Source organism: Solea senegalensis, linkage group LG2 (genome assembly GCF_019176455.1).
Source record: "Solea senegalensis isolate Sse05_10M linkage group LG2, IFAPA_SoseM_1, whole genome shotgun sequence".
In the NCBI taxonomy this organism is placed as follows: Eukaryota; Metazoa; Chordata; class Actinopteri; order Pleuronectiformes; family Soleidae; genus Solea; species Solea senegalensis.
The window spans coordinates 377501-401853 of record NC_058022.1 but is presented as its reverse complement, the minus strand read 5'-3'; the positions used below and the strand labels follow the sequence as shown (position 1 = coordinate 401853).

At 44.3% G+C, this 24353-nt stretch overlaps 1 protein-coding gene across 1 annotated transcript in view; it reads left to right on the top strand.

Annotated features, from left to right (window-relative positions):
- Positions 1 to 23893, top strand: part of LOC122762896 (diacylglycerol kinase eta-like) — a 43571-nt gene extending 19678 nt beyond the window's left edge. Inside the window, exons 5-27 of the mRNA XM_044018062.1 lie at positions 5569 to 5673; positions 8418 to 8550; positions 10271 to 10377; positions 10627 to 10752; positions 11465 to 11567; positions 14682 to 14844; positions 14945 to 15053; positions 15807 to 16028; positions 16616 to 16707; positions 16956 to 17055; positions 17584 to 17908; positions 18003 to 18134; positions 19484 to 19618; positions 20863 to 20980; positions 21080 to 21190; positions 21362 to 21458; positions 21884 to 21991; positions 22338 to 22451; positions 22536 to 22670; positions 22745 to 22905; positions 23089 to 23194; positions 23541 to 23633; positions 23735 to 23893. Coding sequence (XP_043873997.1) covers positions 5569 to 5673; positions 8418 to 8550; positions 10271 to 10377; positions 10627 to 10752; positions 11465 to 11567; positions 14682 to 14844; positions 14945 to 15053; positions 15807 to 16028; positions 16616 to 16707; positions 16956 to 17055; positions 17584 to 17908; positions 18003 to 18134; positions 19484 to 19618; positions 20863 to 20980; positions 21080 to 21190; positions 21362 to 21458; positions 21884 to 21991; positions 22338 to 22451; positions 22536 to 22670; positions 22745 to 22905; positions 23089 to 23194; positions 23541 to 23633; positions 23735 to 23893 — 3054 coding nt within the window. The remainder of the gene's footprint in view (positions 1 to 5568; positions 5674 to 8417; positions 8551 to 10270; positions 10378 to 10626; positions 10753 to 11464; positions 11568 to 14681; positions 14845 to 14944; positions 15054 to 15806; positions 16029 to 16615; positions 16708 to 16955; positions 17056 to 17583; positions 17909 to 18002; positions 18135 to 19483; positions 19619 to 20862; positions 20981 to 21079; positions 21191 to 21361; positions 21459 to 21883; positions 21992 to 22337; positions 22452 to 22535; positions 22671 to 22744; positions 22906 to 23088; positions 23195 to 23540; positions 23634 to 23734) is intronic.
- Positions 23894 to 24353: the final 460 nt, after the last annotated feature.

Here is a 24353-nt window from a genome sequence, read left to right as displayed (position 1 = left end):
GGATGATCGGAGACGAGCAGCAGCGTCTGTCTCTGCTCCCGCCACTCCTTCTATTATTAGAAACATGAGGAGGACCACGAGCAGGAGGAAGGGGAGCACACGCTGCTATTTTTAGCTGCAACTTGTCTGTCATGTTCATGAATACGATTACTGCTGCTGCTGCTGCTGCTGCTGCTGCTGCTGATCACAGCTGAGCTCACTGAGCATCAGCATCTCTGGAGGAGGAAGAGGAGAAGAGGGGAAGTCAGGACAAAGGAGAAGTGAACATAGAGATGTGGAGGTGAATGAAGAGAGTGAATGATTGATGGGAAACGACTGCACATCAGCGTGAGGAAGAGGAGGAGGAGGAAGAGCAGGAGGAGGAGGAGGAGGAGGAGGGAAGTGGATCCTGCAGTGATGTCACGGCAGCGTTCATACACTACTGTAGAGAGAGGAGGCGAGAGGAGGAGAGTATGTGAAGAGGCGATGAAGACGCCGCAGCAGCAGCAGCAGCAGCAGCAGCAGCAGTGAAGGTAACGTGATAAACGTGCTTTCACTTTTCCACATGCAAACACGTGTGATGGTGCGGAGAGACGACAGAGAGAGAGAGAGAGACTGCAGACGAGAGAGAGAGAGACAGACTGCAGACGAGAGAGAGAGAGAGACAGACTGCAGACGAGAGAGAGAGAGACTGCAGAGGAGACATGGCAGCTGTGTCTGTGTGTGAGGACGAGTGATGCTGCTGCTGACCGTGTGTCTCCTGCTTGGACGATGTGTTGAATGTGCAGAAATTTCAGTGTGTGTGTGTGTGTGTGTGTGTGTGTGTGTGTGTGTGTGTGAGACTCAGTGCGGACAAACCTGCAACCCATAATAACACTTTAAATGGACAGTTAAGGTTTTTTGAAGTGTGGTTGTGTGAGGTGCTGATTTCACCGACTGTGCTCCGCGTGGCAGGCGACACCGAGTAAAGAGGAGAGAGATAAAGCCACGTAAAGTCTATCTAGATGTCATGACCGAAATAAATAAATACGTCAGCTGAAGACTACGATGTCTTTAAAGTAATGTTCACGTCTTTGTCTCACTGTGACACAGACTTTGTAAACCACTCACTCTCCCACACCAAACCCCAGAGAGAAAACCAGTGATTTTAGCTGCGGGGACACAGGAGCTGCTAGTCCTCTGCTGCCTCGTGTGGTCGCTTTGTGTCACTGGGGTTAATCCAAGAGAAGGATTTTAAAAGTGTGTGTGTGTGTGATGTTAAAATCACTGTTTTTCTCTATGGGGTTTGGTGTGGGAGAGTGAGTGGATTACAAAGGTGGTGGAGGTGGTTGTAGAGGTGGTGGAGATGGTTGTAGAGGTGGTGGAGATGGTTATAGATGTGGTGGAGGTGGCTATAGGTTTGGGTGGTGGAGGTGATTGGAGATGTGGTGGAGGTGGTTGTTGATGTGGTGGTTGTAGAGGTGGTGGAGGTGGTTGTAGATGTGGTGGTTGTAGATGTGGTGGAGATGGTTATAGATGTGGTTGTAGAGGTGGTGGAGGTGGTTGTAGATGTGGTGGTTGTAGATGTGGTGGAGATGGTTATAGATGTGGTTGTAAAGGTGGTGGAGGTGGTTGTAGATGTGGTGGAGATGGTTATAGATGTGGTTGTAGAGGTGGTGGAGGTGGTTGTAGATGTGGTGGAGGTGTAGATGGTAGTAGATGTGGTGGAGGTGGTTGTAGAGGTGGTGGAGGTGGTTGTAGATGTGGTGGAGTTAGTTGTAGATGTGGTGGAGGTGGTTGTAGAGGTGGTGGTTGTAGATGTGGGGAGATGGTAGTAGATGTGGTGGAGGTGGTTGTGGAGGTGGTTGTAGATGTGGTGGAGGTGGTTGTAGATGTGGAGATGGTTGTAGATGTGGTTGTAGAGGTGGTGGAGATGGTAGTAGATGTGGTGGAGGTGGTTGTAGAGGTGGTGGAGGTGGTTGTAGGTGGTTGTAGAGGTGGTGGAGGTGGTTGTAGATGTGGTGGAGATGGTTGTAGATGTGGTGGAGGTGGTTGTAGAGGTGGTGGTTGTAGATGTGGTGGAGATGGTAGTAGATGTGGTGGAGGTGGTTGTAGAGGTGGTGGAGGTGGTTGTAGAGGTGGGTGGAGATGGTTGTAGATGTGGTGGAGGTGGTTGTAGAGGTGGTGGTTGTAGATGTGGTGGTGGTTGTAGATGTTGTGGATGTGGTTGTAGAGGTGGTGGTTGAGGTCCAGAGTTGACTTCATGTTTTCTGTAACACTGTCACAGAAATACACCAAAGACTCAGAGGAAGACATGAAGCTAACATCCAACAGAACCTGGTCCAAATGAGGCAGAAGCTCATTTCGGAGGAACTGGTAAAGTTTGATTTGAATTGTGGTTAAGTTAAGGTTAGAGTTGGTTAAAGTTAGTGATACGGCTTTGTTTAATCTGTCCTAATGACTGGAAGTCAGGTTTAGGGTTAGTTAAAGGACAGCTGTGTGTGTGTGTGTCTGTGTGTGTGTCTCCATTATCAGTTCATCTCTAACTTCTCTGCCAAATGAGGCTTGTGATTGTGTCCTCATCATTTACTTCAGATGCAGATTCTGATCAAAGAGCCGATCCTTGTTGTGGATTGTTATTACACACACGCACACACACACACATCAGCTCTGAAGGTCAGTCTTCAACAGAGGTTTTCCACACTTGAGGGATGCCTAGAGCCATTTTTGGAAACATTCGTGTCTGTTTCCCCTGGCAACCAACCAGTCTTATCTTCTTATCTACACACACACACACAGATACACAGTACACCAGTGGACAGACAAGATGATCTATGTCCAAAGGGATCAATTTGCTGAGAGCATGCACACACACACACACACACACACACACACACACACACACACACACACACACACAGAGTGTGTTGTGATTAATGACTGAGAAAAACACTGAAGGGAAAAGAAGAACAGATGTTAGTCACTGTTGTTGGATCGATGGAGGTGATTGATGGATCAGGGAAGTGGACGGACGTCAGGTCAGTGTGTTTAGCTCCGCCCCATCAACCGCTGTGTCCCTTATTACAGCTTTAGAGTGAAGGCTGATAGAAGCAGTTGTTTTAATCTTTTCAACAAACGATAACTTTATACAAAATGTGTTTTTTATCACTTCATACAATAGACAAACAGTAAATTAAATAAACTTAATTCACAAAAACATTTCTTGGACTGAAAAAGTGAAATTAATCAACCACTCACTCTCCCACACCAAACCCCAGAGAGAAAACCAGTGATTTTAGCTGGCGGGGACACAGGAGCTGCTGGTCCTCTGCTGCCTCGTGTGGTCACTTTGTGTCACTGAGAGAAGTCTGAGTGACAGATTTCAAATGCCGACTTTAGAGATGAACACATTTGAACTCAGTGATGGAGGCAGCAGTGGATCAACAACTCCTGTGTGTGTGTGTGTGTGTGTGTGACGTTAAAATCACTGGTTTTCTCTATGAGGTTTGGTGTGGGAGAGTGAGTGGTTACAAAACCTTAGATTTATGTTTGTTAAGTCTGTCTAACAGTGAGATAAGTTGCCAAACATATTTTTAAAGATATTTAAGAAAAGATATCTCATTTTTTTTAACCAAAATCATAGAGAAAATCAGTGATTTTAACGTCACAGCACACAGGAGTTGTTGATCCACTGCTGCCTCCATCCCTAAATTCTAATGTCTTATTTTGTCAATTCGGCTTTTACAGTCCTTCTCTTGGATTTACCTGAGTGACACAAAGTGACCACACGAGGCAGCAGTAGACCACCAGCTCCTGTGTCCCTGCAGCTAAAATCACTGATTTTCTCTATGAGGTTTGGTGTGGGAGAGTGAGTGGTTTACAAACTTCCCTTTCCTGTTGGAAAAGTCTGTCCAACAGTGAGATAAAGACGTGGATATGTTCTTAAAAATATTGTAGACTTAAGTGGATGTAGATTTTATTCATTTTTCATTTTTATTCACTTTATTTTTCTCATTACAGGGAGATTTACTGAAGTCTCTGTTAGACAGATTAATACAAACAGTGTCTTTCTGCAACAAAAAAAAGTTCTTAAAATGTTAAGATTAACCAAACAGACTCAAGTATTCGACCGAGCTGTGTAATAAATAATGTACTGCACAGGGATCTGTGAAGCTTGAATCTTTGGTGAAGTGAGAACACTATCATAACATGTCCATGCTCCAGTATACAGTAAACCTGGGTTCACACTAATATAAATAGGTCCATGTTTGCTCTGAATGTGTAATTTGGTACAGTATGTTCTGATTTGACTGTGTGTGTGTGTGTGTGTGTGTGTGTGTCAGTAGCATCTTTACACCTCTGACTGACACTGACTGCACACACACTCTTACATAAGACTGCTCCTCTCAGAATAAGTGCTGCCCTTCTGCTGCTGCTTCTTTTAGAGCTGCATGTGTGAACGCACTGTTAATGAGGCTCAAAGACCGGTTTGTGAATATGTACATGTATGTGCAGGTTTAATGCAGCAGTACAGGCTACACGCATGTATATTTGATATAAAACACACACACATCTGTGAACCAGGTGATTTATCACTTTGACAACACACCAAATCTTTTCATCGTCAAACAACTCAACAAACCTCAGAGAGAAAATCAGGGGTTTTAGCTGGTGGGGTAACTGATGTTAATACAAGCATGGGTTTTGAAATGCCAAATTTTACAAAATAAGACATTAGAACTGAGTGATGGAGGCAGCAGTGGATCAACAGCTCCTGTGTGCTGTGATGTTAAAATCACTGGTTTTCTCTCTGGGGTTTGGTGTGGGAGAGTGAGTGGTTTATAGAAACTTGTTAGGACTTAAGTGAACCACATATTTGTTATATAACCAAACATATGGAGTAAAAAGATTTGGCGTCGTATGGTCGTTGAGCACAACGTCGATTTGAGTAAACTCAGTCTGTGATGGCTGTTATTAAGTGTTTGCTAATGTACGAGAAAAAAACGGTGATAAATCATAAATATCATTCGCTGTAAGTGCACGGCTAGTGATTGTTTGATGACATTAAGTGTGTGTGTGTGCGTGCGTGTGCGTGCACGTGTGTGTGTGAACGGAGATAACATGAGGATGTGATGAGTTACAAAGAGACGGAGGGAGCATGAATAAGTGATGCCGCGTTGAGAGGATGCTGCACGTCTGAAGGGTTGACTACAGTCAGACTGTTTTAAACACACACACACACACACACACTCTTAGCTTTTACTGCTCGGTTCTCCTGTCAGCACAGATCTGCCTCAAAGCGTGAAGAGCCGAGAGCGAGAGAGCGACGGGGTTTAAAGAGGAGGGAGGAAGACAAGAGGGAAAAAAAGAGACTAACTCCAGTTCAGAAGGTGTTGGAGCGTAAGTGAGGTAGAGTTAATGAGGGAGAAGGAGAGAGAAGGAGGGAGGGAGGGAGGGAGGGAGGAAAGGAGGAGGCTCCTCATCACTCCTCTGCCTTTAAGACACACTCTCTCTCCTCTCTCTGTCTCTTTCTCTCTGTCTCTTTGGACGAGGAGGTGAATCTTCTCCTCACTTTGTCTCACCCTCTCACCCACTCTCACCCTCTCACAGGTGATCACTCCGTTCCGTCGGCTCATCCTCTGCGCTGAGAACAGGAAAGAGATGGAGGACTGGATCAGTTCCCTCAAGTCCGTCCAGTCCAGAGAGCATTACGAGGTAAGAGACACCCTCACAGTGACAGTGTGCTCAGTGATGATGATGAGGGTGAGGATGAAGGTGATGATGAGGATGATGACGAAGGTGATGGCGTGCGTCGGTGCCGCAGGACGAGGCACGGCAGTGTTTTCTGTCTCTTGAGGACGTTCTCTGGAGACTCTGGAGAAGTGAAGCAGCAGCCGTGCGCGCGCGCGCACACACACACACACACGTTGTGTTGTGTTTGTGTTTGTGTGGAAACAACAGCGACGATGACGACAGAGCAGACACTCGTGATCGTCCAATCGTCTGTCAGTTCATTTATTGATGAACTGATCAGTCGTTTGCTGCGTGAAATGTTGTAAAAACGGTGAAATGACGGTCGTTTCTCCGACGTTTACACGCCGACGTCCTCCAATAAACGGGAGATTTTCAGTTAAACACACAAATCAATTCATTGATTATTATTGATTCATTATTGCAGCCATAGGCTTTTTAGATACCAGTAAGCTAAGCTATTTTTTAGCTTCAGTTAGTCTTCTGGCTAACGTTTGGTTAACTGTAAGCTATTTTTTAACTGTAGTTAGTCTTTTAGCTCATTTTTGACTAACTGCTAATTATTTTGTTGCCATAATCAGTTTTTTAGGTAACTTTTAGCTGCCTGTAAGCTATTTGTTTTAGCTACATTTATTCTTTTAGCTAACTTTGCTATTTTGTAGCCACAATTAATCTTTAAGCTAACCTTTGGCTAACCGTAAGCTATTATTTAGCTGCAGGTAGTCTTTTAGCTAAATTTTGGCTAGCCATAAGATATTTATTTCGGTCCTACAATAGAGAGATAGAGAGATTAGATTAAATGTAAAGAATATATATATATATATACATATAAAACTGACGAAAGATAAACTAAATACTGATGATTATTGAATGCAGGATTAAAAAAGTATAAATTAAACAGTAAACACACTGGTGTTGACTCTGATCCACACTCACCCTCTGTTTCTGAAAGAATCTTAAGAAGATTAATAAATTAAAAAGCACAAAGTGTTGCTGTAGTTTTCACAGATTAGCCCTTTATAATGTTCCACTGTCAGTGTTAGATATCAGAGGAGAGTAAATCTGACTGTGTGTGTGAGGAGAAACAGAGAAACTCAGGAGGGAAAGAAGCGGCGCTGCTTTTTGATGCCTTTTATTTTGGAGGGAAGTCTTATATAAGACCACCCCACATTACTGCACTGCAATGCAGCAGCACCCCCAGAGCTCACACACACACACCACAGGGTGCAACAACACACACACACACACACACACACACACACACACACACACACACACACACACTCTCCTGCCAAGATGTCAACACCACAGCGTCTAATTAGTGTCGCAGAGTCAGAATCCGAACGTGTCCCACTTTCTGAGAACCTGTTACGACCACGCTTATGAAACGGGAGCTGAAGCTGAGGGAAGCGCCTCTGTAGCTCTGACGCCCGAACACTAACGTCCACACAAACGACTACACAAACAACGACACAATCGTCTACACAAACGACGACACAAACGTCTACACAAACGACTACACAAATGTCTACACAAGCGTCTACACACCACACCAACATCTACACAAAACACTACACAAGCGTCTACACAAAAACACAAGCGTCTATACAAGCGTCTACACAAGGGCGACACAAGCGTCTACACACGGTCTACACAACGACGACGTCTCTGCAACACGACACAAGCGTCTACACAATACAACACAACGCTACACAAGCGACTACACAAATATCTACACAAACAACTACACAACGACTACACAAGCGTCTACACAAGCGTCTACACCAACATCTACACAACGACTACACAAACACAAACGTTCCGTCACTTTTTAAGAAAATGTCTACACAAACGACGACACAAACGTCTACACAAACGTCTACACAAAGGACGACACAAACGTTCCGTCACTTTTTAAGAATTCATGGAGCTGAGAGGAAGACGATGCTGTGTTTTATGATAGAAAACTTCTGATTATTTTTGAGGTGTGGTCATTAAAAACATGTCTGCCATAAAAACTAGTGTTAGCCACTTAACCTATAAAAATCTATGCCCACTAAAGTCTATACAGTCTTAGAGTTTTCTTTGTGTAAACTGGTGTGTGTAAACCACTCACTCTCCCACACCAAAGACCACAGAGAAAACCAGTGATTTTAACATCACACACACACAGGAGTTGTTGATCCACTGCCGCCTCCATCACTAAGTTCTAATGTCTTATTTTAGTGAATTCGGCTTTTGAAAAACTTTGTTCAGATTTAGTTAAATGACACAAAGTGACCACACGAGGCAGCAGAGGACCGGCAGCTCCTGTGTCCCTGTGAGCTTAAATCACTGGTTTTCTCTATGAGGTTTGGTGTGGGAGAGTGAGTGTTTTACAAAGTCTGTCTCACAGTGAGATAAAGACGTGGACATGTTCTCGAGACATTGTAGACTTTTTCCATGTTACCACTGACAACCATGTTTTTACTGAACTGGTTGGTCAGCACTGGCTTCATCTTGGTACGTGATGTAATGAGACTGATGAATGTTAATCCTAGTATTTATTATTATCTTTACATAGTGAGTGTGAACAGGTGTGTGTTCACTTGTAAGGACATGAACAGTAAGGATGTATAGGCCGCTAAAATAAAGTGCAGTGTTGTTGGTTTTGTGTGTAACCGTCATCTCTGTGCTGCCAACAACCTGTGTCACCCTCTCTTTGCCAGACGGCTCAGTTTAATGTGGAACATTTCTCAGGGATGCACAACTGGTACGCCTGCTCTCACGCACGCCCCACTTTTTGCAACGTCTGTAAAGATAGCTTGTCTGGCGTCACGTCTCACGGCCTCTCTTGTGAAGGTGAGTCAACACACACACACACACACACACACACGCTGCATGTGAATACTGTGGAAAACATGATTGCTAATGGATCTGTGTTTTGTGTTTTCTCATGTAACGCCCTTTAAAGTGGTAGAAGTGAGGTTGTGTGAGGTACTGACTCACGGTCAGTGCTGATGTCACCGCGCTGCACTGCTGTCGTCAACACCAGCTCCATACAGAGGATTTTAGACGCCTAACAAAAGACTCAGCTCAGAAAATCTACGTCTTAAGAACACGTTCACGTCTTTATCTCACTGTGAGACGGACTTTTCCAACAGGAAACTGAAGTTTGTAAACCGCTCACTCTCTCACACTGATTTTCTCTATGAGCTTTGGTGTGGGAGAGTGAGTGGTTTACAAACTTCAGTTTCCTGTTGTAAAGCCTGTGTCACAGTGAGATAAAGACGTGAAACTTGACGTAAGTTGACGTGTATTTTATTATGTGAGTCTTTTGTTAAGTCGCTAAAATCTATGAGCCTGTAACTGTCCCTTTAATGAGTCCCTCACTGTATGAAATGTAAATATAGCTCAACGTCACGTACAGGCAGGTGGACACTCATGAACTCATGAATAATGTGTGTGTGTTTCTTCTGCTTTAAGCTGCCACACCCTTACTCACACATTACACTGGCACACACACACGCACACACACACACGTGCGCACAATCATGTCGTAAGATATACAAATGAAGTCAAAGTCGTATCCGGGAGCAACAATCGATGTTTCAATCTGGTCTCCTGCTAAATGCTGTTAGAGAGCATTAGCAGAGCATTAGCAGGAATCAGACGACGTGATAGCAGCGTCTGTTAATGGTCCCATTGTCTGTGTGTGTGTCTGTGTGTGTGTGCGTGTCTGTGTGTGTGTCTACTGTGCAGGAGGAAACTTAAGCTGCGTTTATTGCAGTGGAACTGTTAGGCTGCTGTCGATGTTTAACAGAGACACTCTGTCTGTCTCTCTGTCTGTCTCTGTCTGTCTCTCTGTCTGTCTCTGTCTGTTTTTATTTTCCTTCTCTATAAACAATAGAACACAAAATGTAGCAAAACTAGCACTAAAACTACTAAACTACCAACAAATCTTCTACTAAAACAAATGTTTTATCAACAATGACGACTGAACTACTATCAAACCATCCCATAAAACAACTACGTGAAGAAACGTGAACAAGAATGCATATGTTTGTTGTTGTTATTTGTTGACACAATCTGTGATACGACAAAACCTGACTCCCACAGAAGCTCAGCTTCTCTGGGAGTCAGTGGAGTAGTGTGATACAGAACATTTACATTTGTACATATAAAAAATCACAATTAGAACATTTCACCTTTACATTATCATCACTTTTCCTTGTTCTAGTTGTTTGTTTGTTTGTTTACAGAATTTATGGAAGAATTGATGTTTAAATAACTGGAATGAGCTTCAAACACCAGCAACCGTCACTGTGTGTGTGTGTGTGTGTGTAATGACCTGGTCCTTGTCTCTGAGATGACAGGGACTCATCACTGACGATGATGAGCTCTGAGTGGAGAGGCTCTTACTGACACACACACACACACACACACACACACAGCAGAGGAACATTAGTGAAATTAGAAGCAGAGGACATGCAGATGGTGCTCATTAAAGACACTGACACTTAACACCAGCAACATCAAAGTAGTGGAAATAAAGCTGTGTGTGTGTGTGTGTGTGTTTCAGTGTGTAAATTCAAAGCCCACAAACGTTGTGCGGTCAGAGCCACAAACAACTGCAAATGGACGACGCTGGCGTCCATCGGGAAGGACATCATCGAGGACGAGGACGGGGTGAGTGTTGATTGAGACTCTGACACGTCTTATGGCTCTTTTCCATCACTCATGACTCCGACTCGGCTCGGCTCAGCTCTACTTCCTCTGCTAAATGTTGAACATTAATGTTCTCAGGATGTTTGTTGGAGCTCATGACTCTTCAGTGACGACCACTCCTCAGTTCTTTTCTTCTCTAATATTAATGTTGATGCAGAGGTTGTTTACATACGTACACTTAATGTAAATGTGTGTGTGTGTGTGTGACAGATTGCGATGCCTCACCAGTGGTTGGAGGGAAACCTGCCCGTCAGTGCCAAGTGTGCTGTGTGTGATAAGACGTGCGGAAGTGTTCTGAGACTGCAGGACTGGCGCTGCCTCTGGTGTAAAGCTATGGTACGTCACATATATGTATCTACAGTATATATAGATATATCTATATATATCTATATATCTATATATATCTATATATATATATATATAAAAATCAGCTGTAAACTCTGTGAATCATTCATGATTATACTGACAGTGGAAATTCACCACGATCAACCCAGTGAGAGACTTTTTATTAGACGTATATAGAGCTTTTATATGTCGTCTAATGTCTTCTAATGTTTGTTTGCAGAGGTGTTATATCTGTGATATTTGAATGACAGTGTATTTATATTCATCACAGGAACACAGGTGCACCCTCTCAAAGTCTCCTGTTTTTGTGATATTTATCAAGATTTAAATTGTGTTCACATATTTTTCTGCTCTGTTTTGTTCGGAATTGATTCCATAATTTACCGTAAACATTTTTAGATCAGTTGTTTTTGAATGAATGAGATTTTTACAGAATTGTTTTTTTTTACCTGAACTTTTACTAGAAATGATTTCCAGCTTGTTTTTTTTCAAGTGAACGAGATATTTTTTCAGCTCTTTTTGACAAATGAATGACATCATTTATCTTGTGGGTGGAGCCAGGCTCAGGTTGCTGCACCAGTTTTTTTACTTTTACACAGAAAAAAAACACAATTTTAGCATCAATCATCAGATCAGATAATGAGGTTTTTTTCTATAATTATATATAAACATGAAGTGGTGAATGTTTTCCTGTGTCTGTCAGGTCCACACCGCCTGCATGGACCTGTATCCTCGTAAATGTCCTCTAGGTCAATGCAAAGTGTCCATCATTCCCCCGACTGCACTGAACAGCATCGACTCAGACGGTGAGAACACACACACACACACACAGGGTCAGAGGTCAGAGGTCAGTGACGTCATGTGATCGTACGGTGACAGGACAGGGAGAGACAAACAGTTGCTTTGGTGTTTTCTCAACCTGGGGGTTGCGGCCCATGTTGGGGACGCAGGATCTCTCCTATGTGGGGAGTCGCCACATTGTTGCATAGAAAACAAAACAAACATAACAAATATATACAATTATGACATGTGGAATTTTCTGCACGTCAAAGTGTCTGTTTTCTCAGTAAAGTACATTTTATGAATGTAGTGCGTCACAAAAAAGTGAAATAAGAATAATTAAAACATAAAATACTACATTTAGAACAATAATAAAATACAAAAAAATACTCTTTTCACATGAATTCATGCTCAAAAACATGATTGTTAAACAGAATATCAAAAGACTCTACATGGTTTATTTTTACTATGATAGCTTTTCTTAAAATATAATATTTTAGGGTGAAAAATATCTAAATTTGCTTATATTATTCCTGTATATCACAGTATATATATATATGTATGTATATATATATATATATATATATATATATATCCTTATATTTACTCCTGAGTTTTTAATACACACATAAAGAACAACTAAATATAAATCTGTCTTTTAAATGCAGTTAATGATGTATTTATTCTATTGTTGTGTTTGACTGTAAACCAACACAGATCTACATTGTGGTGTGAATGAGTCAGTAGCAGGAAAAAGAAAACCGGTGCTTTGTTCCCGCTCAGGTTCATGATCTCAGCATCAAATAAATCCACAGTTTCCTGCTCGTCACGCAGCAGCAGCAGCAGCAGCAGCAGCAGCAACAGTAACAGTAACAGTAACAGTAACAGCAGCAGCAGCAGTAACAGTAACAGTAACAGCAGCAGCAGCAGTAACAGCAGCAGCAACAGTAGCAGCAGCAACAGTAGCAGCAGCAACAGCAGCAACAGTAACAGCAGGCAACAGTAACAGCAGCAGCAGCAGCAGTAACAGTAACAGCAGCAGTAGCAGTAACAGCAGCAGCAGTAACAGTAACAGTAACAGCAGCAGCAGCAGTAACAGTAACAGCAGCAGCAGCAGCAGTAACAGTAGCAGTACAGCAGCAGTAACAGTAACAGCAGCAGCAGCAGCAGTAACAAACAGCAGCAGCAGCAGTAACAGTAAGCAGCAGCAGCAGCAGTAACAGTAGCAGTAACAGTAACAGCAGCAGTAACAGTAACAGCAGCAACAGTAACAGCAGCAGTAACAGTAACAGCAGCAACAGTAACAGCAGCAGCAGTAACAGCAGCAGCAGTATCAGTAACAGTAACAGCAGCAGCAGCAGCAGCAGCAGTAACATCGCTGGTGTTTGCTCCGGGAAGTTGTTGGTGGTTAAAAATAGCTCGGTCTGCGTGACTGACAGGTCGACGCTCACCTCTGTGACGGGGCTTAAAATAAAGTCGGTCAAGATGAGACGAGGGCGAGACAGGAAGTATGACGGCAGGTGATGTCATCGCTTCAGAATCTGTTAAAATAAACATGTTTGCCACTTTATCTCTGCATTTATCTATTTAGACTTTTCCAACAGGAAACTGAAGTTAGTAAACCACTCACTCTCCCACACACACACACACACACACACAGGAGCTGTTGATCCACTTCTGCCTCCATCACTGAGTTCACATGTCTTATTTTAGCCAGTTCAGCTTTTGAAATCTTTGGTTCAGATTGACCTCAGTGACACACAGTGACCACACGAGGCAGCAGAGGACCAGCAGCTTTTAAAATCACAGATGTTCTCTATGGGCTTTGGTGTGGGAGAGTGAGTGTTAGTTTTGTTTTGTTTTTTAAATCAAAACAGTGCTGTTTAACAGAGATAAAGTGGTAATAAAATAAAAGGTCCTTAAGATAACATAGATTTTATTCAGTGAGTCTTTTTGTTTTGTGTTTCTGGAAAACCATGAACTAACCCTTTAAAGTCGTTGTAGATGGAAATCAGCACCTGTGAGACAGACGCAGAGAAGCATGTGTGATCGGATTACACACACACACACACACACACACACACACACACACACACACACAGTCAGTCTGCATTAAGCTGCCGTCGGCTTTAATTGGTCAATGGATAAAAGAGAGGCAGAGAAAAGGGAGGAACGGGGAAATCCAGGAGGAGGAGAGGAAGACAGGACAAGGATGAATCCTTTTTTCTCTCTTTACTCGCTCCTCGCTCACGTGCCACACACTCTCTCTCTCTCTCTCTCTCTCTCTCTCTCTCTCTGTCCAAACGCAGGCTGGGAGGAAGAAGAAGAAGAGGAGAGGGAAGGGAGTGTGGTTGTAATTGTCTGGGGGTTATTGGGGTTGGCGGGTGTAGTCGCAGCACATGCTGGAGCGTCGTGACTCCCTCCCACCCTCACCTCCCTCCCTCCCTCCCTCCATCCTTTACAGTCAAGATCACAGAGAGAGAGAAGAGGGAGGACGATAGAAAGTAGACGTCACACATTGTTGTACACAAACGTGCGTGTGTGTGTTTTTCTTCTCCGTGTCACACTGATGAGGCTGTTTTCAGTCTTTCCCGCTGACAGTGCTGCACGTGTTGACTGATTATTAGATTTTTATTACTAATAATAATAATAATAATGATAATAAATGCAAATACAGCATAAGAAACAGTTTAAAATATGCACTGTCCACAATCCACTACACTGACTTTCATTGTTTAAATGTTTTTATTTAAAGTAATATTCTCTATTGTAAATAACTGTATTCTTGTCTTATTTCTTTATTTTTCTGTTAATATTTATTTGTTTTTGACACCACACCTCATAGAGAAAACCAGTGATTTTAGCTGGTGGGGACACAGGAGCTGCTGGTCCACTGCTGCCTCGTGTGGTCACTTTGTGTCACTGAAATAAATAAAAATTCAGTTTTTCAAAAGCCGAATTGACAAAATCCGACATTAGAACGTAGTGATGGAGGCAGCAGTGGCTCAACCACTGGTGTGTGTGCTGTGATGGGCTTTGGTGCGGGAACATTTCAGTTTTCAATGTTCTAACCTCCTGTAGGTTTCAGAGTCGATCCTGATCAGGGAGCCATCTTACACTTTATGTTTCTGTCTCCTCAGGTTTCTGGAAGGCCACCTGTCCCCCGTCATGTGCCAGTCCACTCCTGGTTTTCGTCAACTCTAAAAGCGGCGACAACCAGGGAGTGAAATTCCTGCGACGCTTCAAGCAGCTGCTCAACCCGGCTCAGGTCTTTGACCTGGTCAACGGCGGGCCGCACCTCGGGTGAGGACGGCGCCGCGTGTTTGTGTCCGTGTAGGGCAGTTACAGAGATCACAGATCAGCATCAGAACATTTATGTGTTTGTCTTGTTTGTTTTTTGCAGTTTGCGTCTGTTTCAAAAGTTTGACAACTTCCGGATCCTGGTGTGCGGCGGCGACGGCAGCGTGGGCTGGGTCCTGTCAGAGATCGACAAACTCAACCTACACAAGCAGGTAACCAGTTTCACCTTCTGTCCGTTACTAACCATGAGTGATCGCCTCACTGTCACCACATGAACATCTTATTTAAAGTGACTTCCAGTAGTACTTGGAGGTCGTAATGTCCCAGTTATGTGTTAGAGGGTTCAGTTGTGGCGCCCCCTGCAGTTGTAAGTCATTAACTCCCACGTGGAGGCAGGAAACAGAAGTTTATAAACCACTCACTCTCCCACACCAAAGCCCATAGAGAAAACCAGTGATTTTAGCTGGTGGGGACACAGGAGCTGCTGGTCCTCTGCTGCCTCGTGTGGTCACTTTGTGTCACTGATGTTAAAATCACTGATTTTCTCTATGGGCTTTGGTGTGGGAGAGTGACATGAATGACATGTAATGAGAGTGAGTGGTTTACAAACTTCAGTGAACTCATTGTTAAGATGTGAACACAGGTGTGATGACTTTCATACTTGCAATTTACAACATCTGAGGCACTGTAATCTCGCCTGTTTGCAGATGTTTGGCTCCTCATGAGAGGACTTTACAGTCAGAGTCATGAGATCAGTGAGAAATGATGTCATATACACGTGTTTAATACACATTTTTGAGCTAAAATTATTTAATTTGCAGCTGCTTTGATGATAAACATGCAGAAAAGAGGCAGTTGTGAGGAGAAAGTGACGTCTCTGTGGTTCATTTGCCAGTTTTTTGTCTTTGCTGCCGGCCAGCTTCCATAAAGACACTCACACACACACACACACACGTGTCTTCCAGTGCCAGCTGGGTGTGTTGCCGCTGGGCACGGGTAACGACCTGGCGCGGGTGCTCGGCTGGGGCCCGTCATGTGACGACGACGCGCAGCTGCCGCAGATCCTGGAGAAGCTGGAGAGGGCCAGCACCAAGATGCTGGACCGCTGGAGCATCATGACCTACGAGATCAAGATCCCGCCCAAACACAGCTGCCCCACCACGCCCGAGGGAGCCGACGAGTGCCAGGTACTCACACACACACACACACACACACACTTGGTACATTTTTCCCTTTTTTTTAAAGTTTTTTCTTTTTTTCAGCTAGATTTAAAGTGATAGTTCAAAGACTTGTCTGATTAAATCTGCTTCTACTAAAGTGTACAAGTATGTTTTTGCCACGTTATCTCACTGTTAAACTGTTTGTTTTGCTTTGTAAACCGCTCACTCTCCCACACCAAACCCCATTGAGAAAATCACCGTTTTTAGCTCCCTGGAACACAGGAGCTGCTGGTCTACTGCTGCCCCCTGTGGTCACTTTGTGTCACTTTATTTAATCTCAACAAAGTATTCTTGACACAGAAATCACAAAATAAGACATTAGAACTCAGTGATGGAGGCAGCAGTGGATCAACAACTCCTGTGTTGTGACGTTAAATCGTTGTTTTTCTCTATGGGGTTTGGTGTGGGAGAGTAAAAGCAAAACAAAAGCTTTATTTCCCAGCTTGAAAAAGGCCATAACATGGAATAATGTGGAGGAAACACATTGTAAACAAAGCGTACACTAAGCTGAACCTTTGATAAAGAACTCTGCTGACGACGTATTCTCTCTCCAGTTTCACATCTCTGCTTATGAAGACTCAGTAGCTTCTCACCTCACAAAGATCCTCAACTCAGAGCAGCACTCTGTCGTCATCTCCTCGGCCAAGTAAGTGACGCAGAGGTGACAGCGTGAGCAGAACCAGCGCAGCATACACTTTCATCATAATCTGATGTTGTAAACATGTCTTCAGGTTCACTAAAGCTGTATTTTTTTATGTTTCACAAGAACAGAATGTGTGGGTTAGAGGTCTGAACAGAGTCTTTGTTAAAAACTGAGTCAGTACAGCTGCTCTTTGTGTTCACATCTGACCACAAATCACTGATTCTTTTATCATTTTTCTTCCTGTTTCTCAGGATCTTGTGTGAAACAGTGAAGGACTTTGTTGCCAAAGTGGGAAAAGCCTACGAAAAAAGCACAGAGAACGCAGAGGAGTGTGACTCCATGTCTCTCAAAGTAAGACTCGATGAAAGTGTGGTTCTTTATGTGCGTGTTTTACCTACAGCTCACTCAAGAAGGCGCACACGCACACACTTACCTTACATCTACAATGTCAGGAGAACGTGTTTATCTCACTGTTAGACACACTTTACCAACAGGAAACTCACTCTCTCACACCAAAGACCACAGAGAAAACCAGTGATTTAAGCATCACACACACACAGGAGTTGTTGCTCCTCCATCACTAAGTTCTAATGTCTTATTTTCTCACTTCGGCTTTTGAAAATCTTCATTCAGATTAACATGAGTGACACAAAGTGACCACACGAGGCAGCAGAGGACCAGCAGCTCCTGTGTCCCTGTGAGCTTACATCACTGGTTTTCTCTATGGGGTTTGGTGTGGGAGAGTGAGTGCTTTACAAACATCTGTCTCACAGTGAGACAAAGACGTGTCATGTGACGTAAACATCGTAGACTTACACTATCGTAGATTTTATTGGTTGTTTTTAAATGGGCGGAGTCTGTTTTTTATCGTCTCCTCAGTGTGCCATCCTCAACGAGAAACTGGACTCCCTCCTCCACACCCTCAACAGCGAGTGTCACGCTCTGCCTCCGCTGCTCCACTCTACACCTCCTATTGTGGAGGAGGAGCAGGAGGAAGAGGAGGAAGAGGAGGAGGAGGAGGAGGAGGGGGAGGAGGTGAGTGAGGAGAGTCTGACGGAGCTGAAGGGAAAGCTGGAGGAGGAGGAGACGGAGAAAGGAGGAGGAGGTTCTCCTCATCAGCTGTTCAGGAGCAGGGAGCAGCTGATGCTCCGAGCCAACAGTCTGAAGAAAGCTGTGCGACAGATCATCGATCAGGCAGAGAGAGGTCAGAAAGGTCATCTGAACACACACCAGAGAGTTCACGATGACACACACTCGCACACACACCTGAACAGTCTCCTCCTGTTGTCTCCATCTAGTGGTGGACGAGCAGAACGCACACACAGACGACAGCGAGCTGCCGTCGCCGCTCGAGTTCAGGAAGGACAGCGAGGACGAGAACCGGGACAGCGAGAAGGACGAGGACACCAAGGAACTGGAAGCAGCGCCATGTAAGTTTCAAGTCTCAGTCCTGGTCCATTGTAAGTCACTTTGGCCATTGTAAGTCGCTTTGGATAAAAGCGTCTGCTAAATGACATGTAATGTAATGTAATGGTCCTGGTCCTGGTCCTGGTCTCAGTCCTGGTCCTGGTCCTGGTCTTTAAGTTTTAAGTTAATTCTTACAAATCATAAATAATGAAAAGTAATGCATGAGTTTAATGAAGGTGTTGAACAGTTCTGGTGTGAAATGTCTCCACCTTGTGGCCACTGTGCTCTCTGCAGCACAGAAAAGCAGACTGCTGCTGACGTCAATGGTGTTTCCTGTCATAACTAAAGTCAGGGATTAGAGGAAACTCTGCTCTCTGTCATGTTTCCACCAATCTGACGTTTCTCTCCATCTTCAGGAAAATGTCTTGAAAGTAAAGTAAATATTACAGAGTTCTGTGTGAAAGGTGCAGCTGTTTATCTCTCTGTGAAACATGAAACTGAAGTTTGTAAACCACTCACTCTCCCACACCAAAGCCCAGAGAGAAAACCAGTGATTTAAGCTGCGGGGACACAGGAGCTGCTGGTCCTCTGCTGCCTCGTGTGGTCACTCTGTGTCACTGAGGTCAATCCAAGAGAAGGACTTTGAATGCAGAATTGACAAAATCAGACATTTAGACTCAGTAATGGAGGCAGCAGTGGATCAACAACTCCTATGTGTGTGTGTGTGTGTGTGTGTGTGAGAGAGAGAGAGAGAGTGTGTGTGTGTGTGTGTGTGTGAGAGAGTGTGTGTGTGTGTGTGTGTGTGTGTGAGAGAGAGAGTGTGTGTGTGTGTGTGTGTGTGTGTGTGAGAGAGAGTGTGTGTGTGTGTGTGTGTGTGTGTGTGTGTGATTAAAATCACTGATTTTCTTTCTGGGCTTTGGTGTGAGAGTGGTGTGTGTGTGTGTGTGTGTGTGTGAGAGAGAGAGAGTGTGTGTGTGTGTGTGTGTGTGTGAGAGAGAGTGTGTGTGTGTGTGTGAGTGAGAGAGAGTGTGTGTGTGTGCGTGTGTCAGCAGGATGTGTTATTGTCCTCGGTGCAGCAGTTCTTCCTGTTTATCTTGCGGCTGCTTCCTTCCCTCCTTGCTCCCTTGCTCCCTTGCTCCCTTGCTCTCTTTCTTCCTTGCTTCATTGCTTCCTTGCGCTCAGTTGGAAGACCAGACCAGGAGTTTTGCTTTGGTTGCCATGGTTACGTAGATACAAACACACAATAAAGCTATAAATAATCAGAAATAAGGTGCCGATAATAGTAATACTAATACATTTTATTTCACATTTTGAAATTTGTCGTGATTTATAATCATAACTTTCTTGTTTGTGTGTGTGTGTGTGTGTGTAGCCACCAAGAGTCCGTGCTCCCCCACAGAGAGGAGGGTGAGCCGCAGCACACAGTCGTACGCCTCCTTCACCATCACACCGTTCACCACCAGCAAAGAGAATCTGCCTGTGCTCAACACACGCATCATCTGTCCTGGTAACACACACTCACACACACACACACACACAATCTCACACGCACACACACACACACATCATCTGTCCTGGTAACACACACTCACACGCACACACACACACACATCAACACACACTCTGTCCTGGTAACACACACTCCACACACACAATCTCACACACACACACACACACATCATCTGTCCTGGTAACACACACTCACACACACACACTCACACACAATCTCACACACACACACACACACACATCATCTGTCCTGGTACACACTCACACACACACACAATCTCACACGCACACACACACACATCATCTGTCCTGGTAACACACACTCACACACACACACACACATCTCACACACACATCATCTGTCCTGGTAACATACACACACACATCTCACACGCACACACACACACATCATCTGTCCTGGTAACATACACTCACACACTCACACATACACACAATCTCACTGCACACACACACATCATCTGTCCTGGTAACACACTCACACACTCACACACACAATCACACACACACATCTCACACACTCACACGCACACACACACATCATCTGTCCTGGTAACATACACTCACACACTCACACACACACACAAATCACACACACACACACATCTCTGTCCTGGTAACACACACACACACACACACACACAATCTCACACGCACACACACACACATCATCTGTCCTGGTAACATACACTCACACACTCACACACACACACAATCTCACACGCACACACACACATCATCACATACACTCACACACACACACAATCACACACATCATCTGTCCTGGTAACACACACTCACACACACACACACACACAATCTCACACACACACACACACATCATCTGTCCTGGTAACACACACTCACACACTCACACACACACACACATCACACACACACACACATCATCTGTCCTGGTAACACACACACTCTCACTGTCCACACACACACACACACACACACACACACACACATTAAGTTAATTGGTCTGTAGCGATGCTAATGCTGTTAGCTTCCTGGTTAGCACTTAAGGGGAAACTTAAGGGAGACATCAGTAATGATGATCAGCACGTTTTAATCTACACAGATGATGTAGGATTACATCTCAAATATACATAGGACAGGGTAGAAGTCTGTAAGTGCGCCCCCTGCTGGACTCTAAGGATTTAATCGTGTGTGTGTGTGTGTGTGTGTGTGTGTGTGTGTGTGTGTGTGTGTGTGCAGGCCTGCGTGCCGGTCTCGCCGCCTCCATCGCTGGCAGCTCCATCATCAGTAAGATGTTATTGGCAAACATCGACCCGTTTGGTGCCACGCCCTTCATCGACCCCGACCTGGACTCACTGTGAGGAGCTGTCACTCATTCACTCTTTCATTCACTCATTCATTCATTGTGTGTGTGTTTAACACCTCTGTGTGTGTGTGTGTGTGTGTGTGACCTCAGAGAGGGCTACATGGAGAAGTGTGTGATGAACAACTACTTCGGCATCGGTCTGGACGCCAAGATCTCACTGGAGTTCAACAACAAGAGGGAGGAGCATCCTGAGAAATGCAGGTCAGAAACGCCCACTTTTCCTCTGAGGTGACGGTTAAAGGGATAGTTCACAGTTCAGGGGTTTTTATTTGTAGTGTGTGTGTGTGTGTGTGGGGGGTGTATGAGTTTCTGTGTTGTTGCACTTTTTTATTTGAAATAATGAAATAAATTCTCCTCCTCCTCCTCACACAGGAGTCGCACCAAAAACATGATGTGGTACGGAGTTCTGGGCACAAAGGAGCTGCTGCAGAGAACCTACAAGAACCTGGAGCAGAAGGTCCAGCTGGAGGTGAGGCGGGGCCAGAACACCAGGGGGCGTGTCATTTCTGTGGAGAAGAGTTCACTATCAAACTTCAGCAAACAGCGGGGAGTGATTTAGCTTTTGATTGTTAACAATGAAGTGATGTTTTTAAAGAAACTGGAGAAAATAAGTGGGCCCAGGGTTGAACCTTGGGGTTCACCTCAACTCAGGCGCTACAGTCGTATATAAAGTAAGCCACATGTAAAAATAGAAATGCTGTAGCATGGGACAGAAATTATATATTAACAATATACGTAACATGTTTACATGTGTTACAATGTATAAATATGTGTGTGTGTATGAAACTGAAGATGCACATACAGATTCTTGACGTCTGTGGTTACACTGTGACTGAAAATGCTGGTTACATGTTTCTGACTCTGTGTGTGTGTGTGTGTGTGTGTGTTGTCCAGTGTGACGGTCAGTACATCCCTCTGCCGAGTCTCCAGGGAATCGCTGTGTTGAACATTCCCAGCTACGCAGGCGGGACAAACTTCTGGGGCGGGACCAAGGAGGACGACGTGAGTTCATGTTCCCCCCCACACATGCACACACACAGACACACTCATACAATATTACCACTTTAAGAGTACTTCAGTTTGAGTACTTGCTGATACTGAGCACTAAAGTACTAAATAAAACCATCACAACAACAAAACAATGGTACTTTGAACATTAGATAGTATTTACTGCTGCATATAAATACATATGTATATGTACATATGTATTTATATATATATGCATATATATATGTATATGTATATATATATATATATATATATATATATATGTATATGTATATATATATATATATGTATAATGGTGTATATGTATATATATATATGTATAATGGTGTGTCGTGTGCAGATCTTCTGTGCTCCGTCGTTCGATGATAAGATCCTGGAGGTGGTGGCTGTGTTTGGGAGCATGCAGATGGCCGTGTCCCGGGTCATCAAACTGCAGCACCATCGCATCGCACAGGTGAGGGAAAACCAGACAGACAGACAGACAGACAGACAGAGAGAGAGAGAGGTGAGACATGTAACCTGTGTGTGTGTGATTCAGTGTCGGACAGTGAAGATCACCATCCTGGGAGATGAAGGTGTTCCCATCCAGGTGGACGGAGAAGCCTGGATCCAGCCGCCCGGGGTCATCAAGATCCAGCACAAGAACCGGGCTCAGATGCTCACCAGAGACCGGGTGAGGGTCAGGATTCAGGAGGGGAGGAGGGGAGGTGTGAGGAGAACTGTGTTTAGATGTTTGTTTGTTTGCAGGCGTTTGAGAACACACTGAAGTCGTGGGAGGACAAACTCAAGTATGACAAAGGTCCTCTGAGGCCACACCTCTACCCACAGCAGTCTGTGGACCTGGCCACTGAGGAGGAGGCCACGCTGGTGCAGATGTGTGCTCGAGCTGCTGAGGAGCTCATCACAAGGTGATCTAATCTCTGCCTACTTAAGTCTATGATGTCTTTGTCTCACTGTGAGACAGAAATGGCTTTAATCAGTTTTTCCCTTCGTCCATGTTTTCACGCTGGTTTTTCATCACGTGTCACAACCTCATTTAAACTCATCACTTCAAAACACGTTTAACACGTGACCTTGTGTCTGACCTGCAGGATCTGTGAGGCTGCAAAGACCAACGGGCTTTTAGAGCAGGAGCTGGCTCATGCTGTCAATGCTGCGTCGCACGCCATCAACAAGACACACCCCAAGTTTCCAGAGGTCAGTGAAGCCACACTTTTCAGCTTGTATTAAGACAACAAGACAGTCCTTTGATTTACAGAGTCACAGCAGCAAAGACAGTCATTGTAACACAGGAACCAGAGGTTTTTCATATGTTGATGCATCACACAATGGATCAAAACAAATACTTTTATTTTGAAATGTTGTGAAATATCTTTAGAGATGTTATTTTTGTTATCATTTGAAGCTCATGTGGTCGTTTGACTATTGTTCTGAAGTAGTATACTGGAGACGTAGTGCATTCTAAAATCTCCCAGAGTTGGTTTATATTGTGTTGTTTGTTGTCTGTGATGTCGACTTCATGAGAGTGCGCTTGTGTTTGCAGAGTCTGACCAGAAACACGGCGATAGAAGTGGCCAGCACGGTCAAAGCTCTGTACAACGAGACCGAGTCTCTGCTGCTGGGCAGAGTCTCTCTGGTAAAGATCATTATTATAAGTTACTGGTTATTTTATGTGATGCAGTGGTTCAATGAACACATGTGTGCTTGTTGTTGTTGTTGTTGTTGTCGCTCGTGCAGCAGCTGGATCCTCCAGAGGAGGAGCAGCTGTCTGGAGCTCTGCAGACGGCCGAGCTGGAACTGGGAAAACTGGGAGAGATTCCGTGGCTTTATCACATCCTGCAGCCCAACGACGAAGAGGTGAGAGGATCCACATCACACACACACACGTTCATTTAAACTGATGTAAACTGGTTCAAATGAATCTGGTCTAAACAGGATTGAACTGGTTTAAGGTGGAGGATGGAACAGTTCATTCGTTGATGTCAGTGGAGTTTGTTGTCGTGTGACCGCAGTGACCTCTGACCCCTCACATGCTGCTGCAGTTATGAAGGACAGACATCATCACATGACTGAGCTCTGTGCTGATTGGCCACTCTGCACGTGTCAATCAAACTGTCCTGGTTATATTTTAAACTTTTTTTAAAACCAGGGATTCCAATGAATCTGTTACCATGACAACCGTTCGTCAGACACCACTTCTTTTAACCCGATTTAACCTTGTCTAAACGTGTCAAACTAGTTTAACCTGGGCTAAAAAAGGGATTCAGAACATAAACTATCACATTTATTTCCTTCTTCTGGGCTCATGTGGACTCTGGCACCACCTGCTGGTTAATCCTGACTGAAGCTGTTGTTT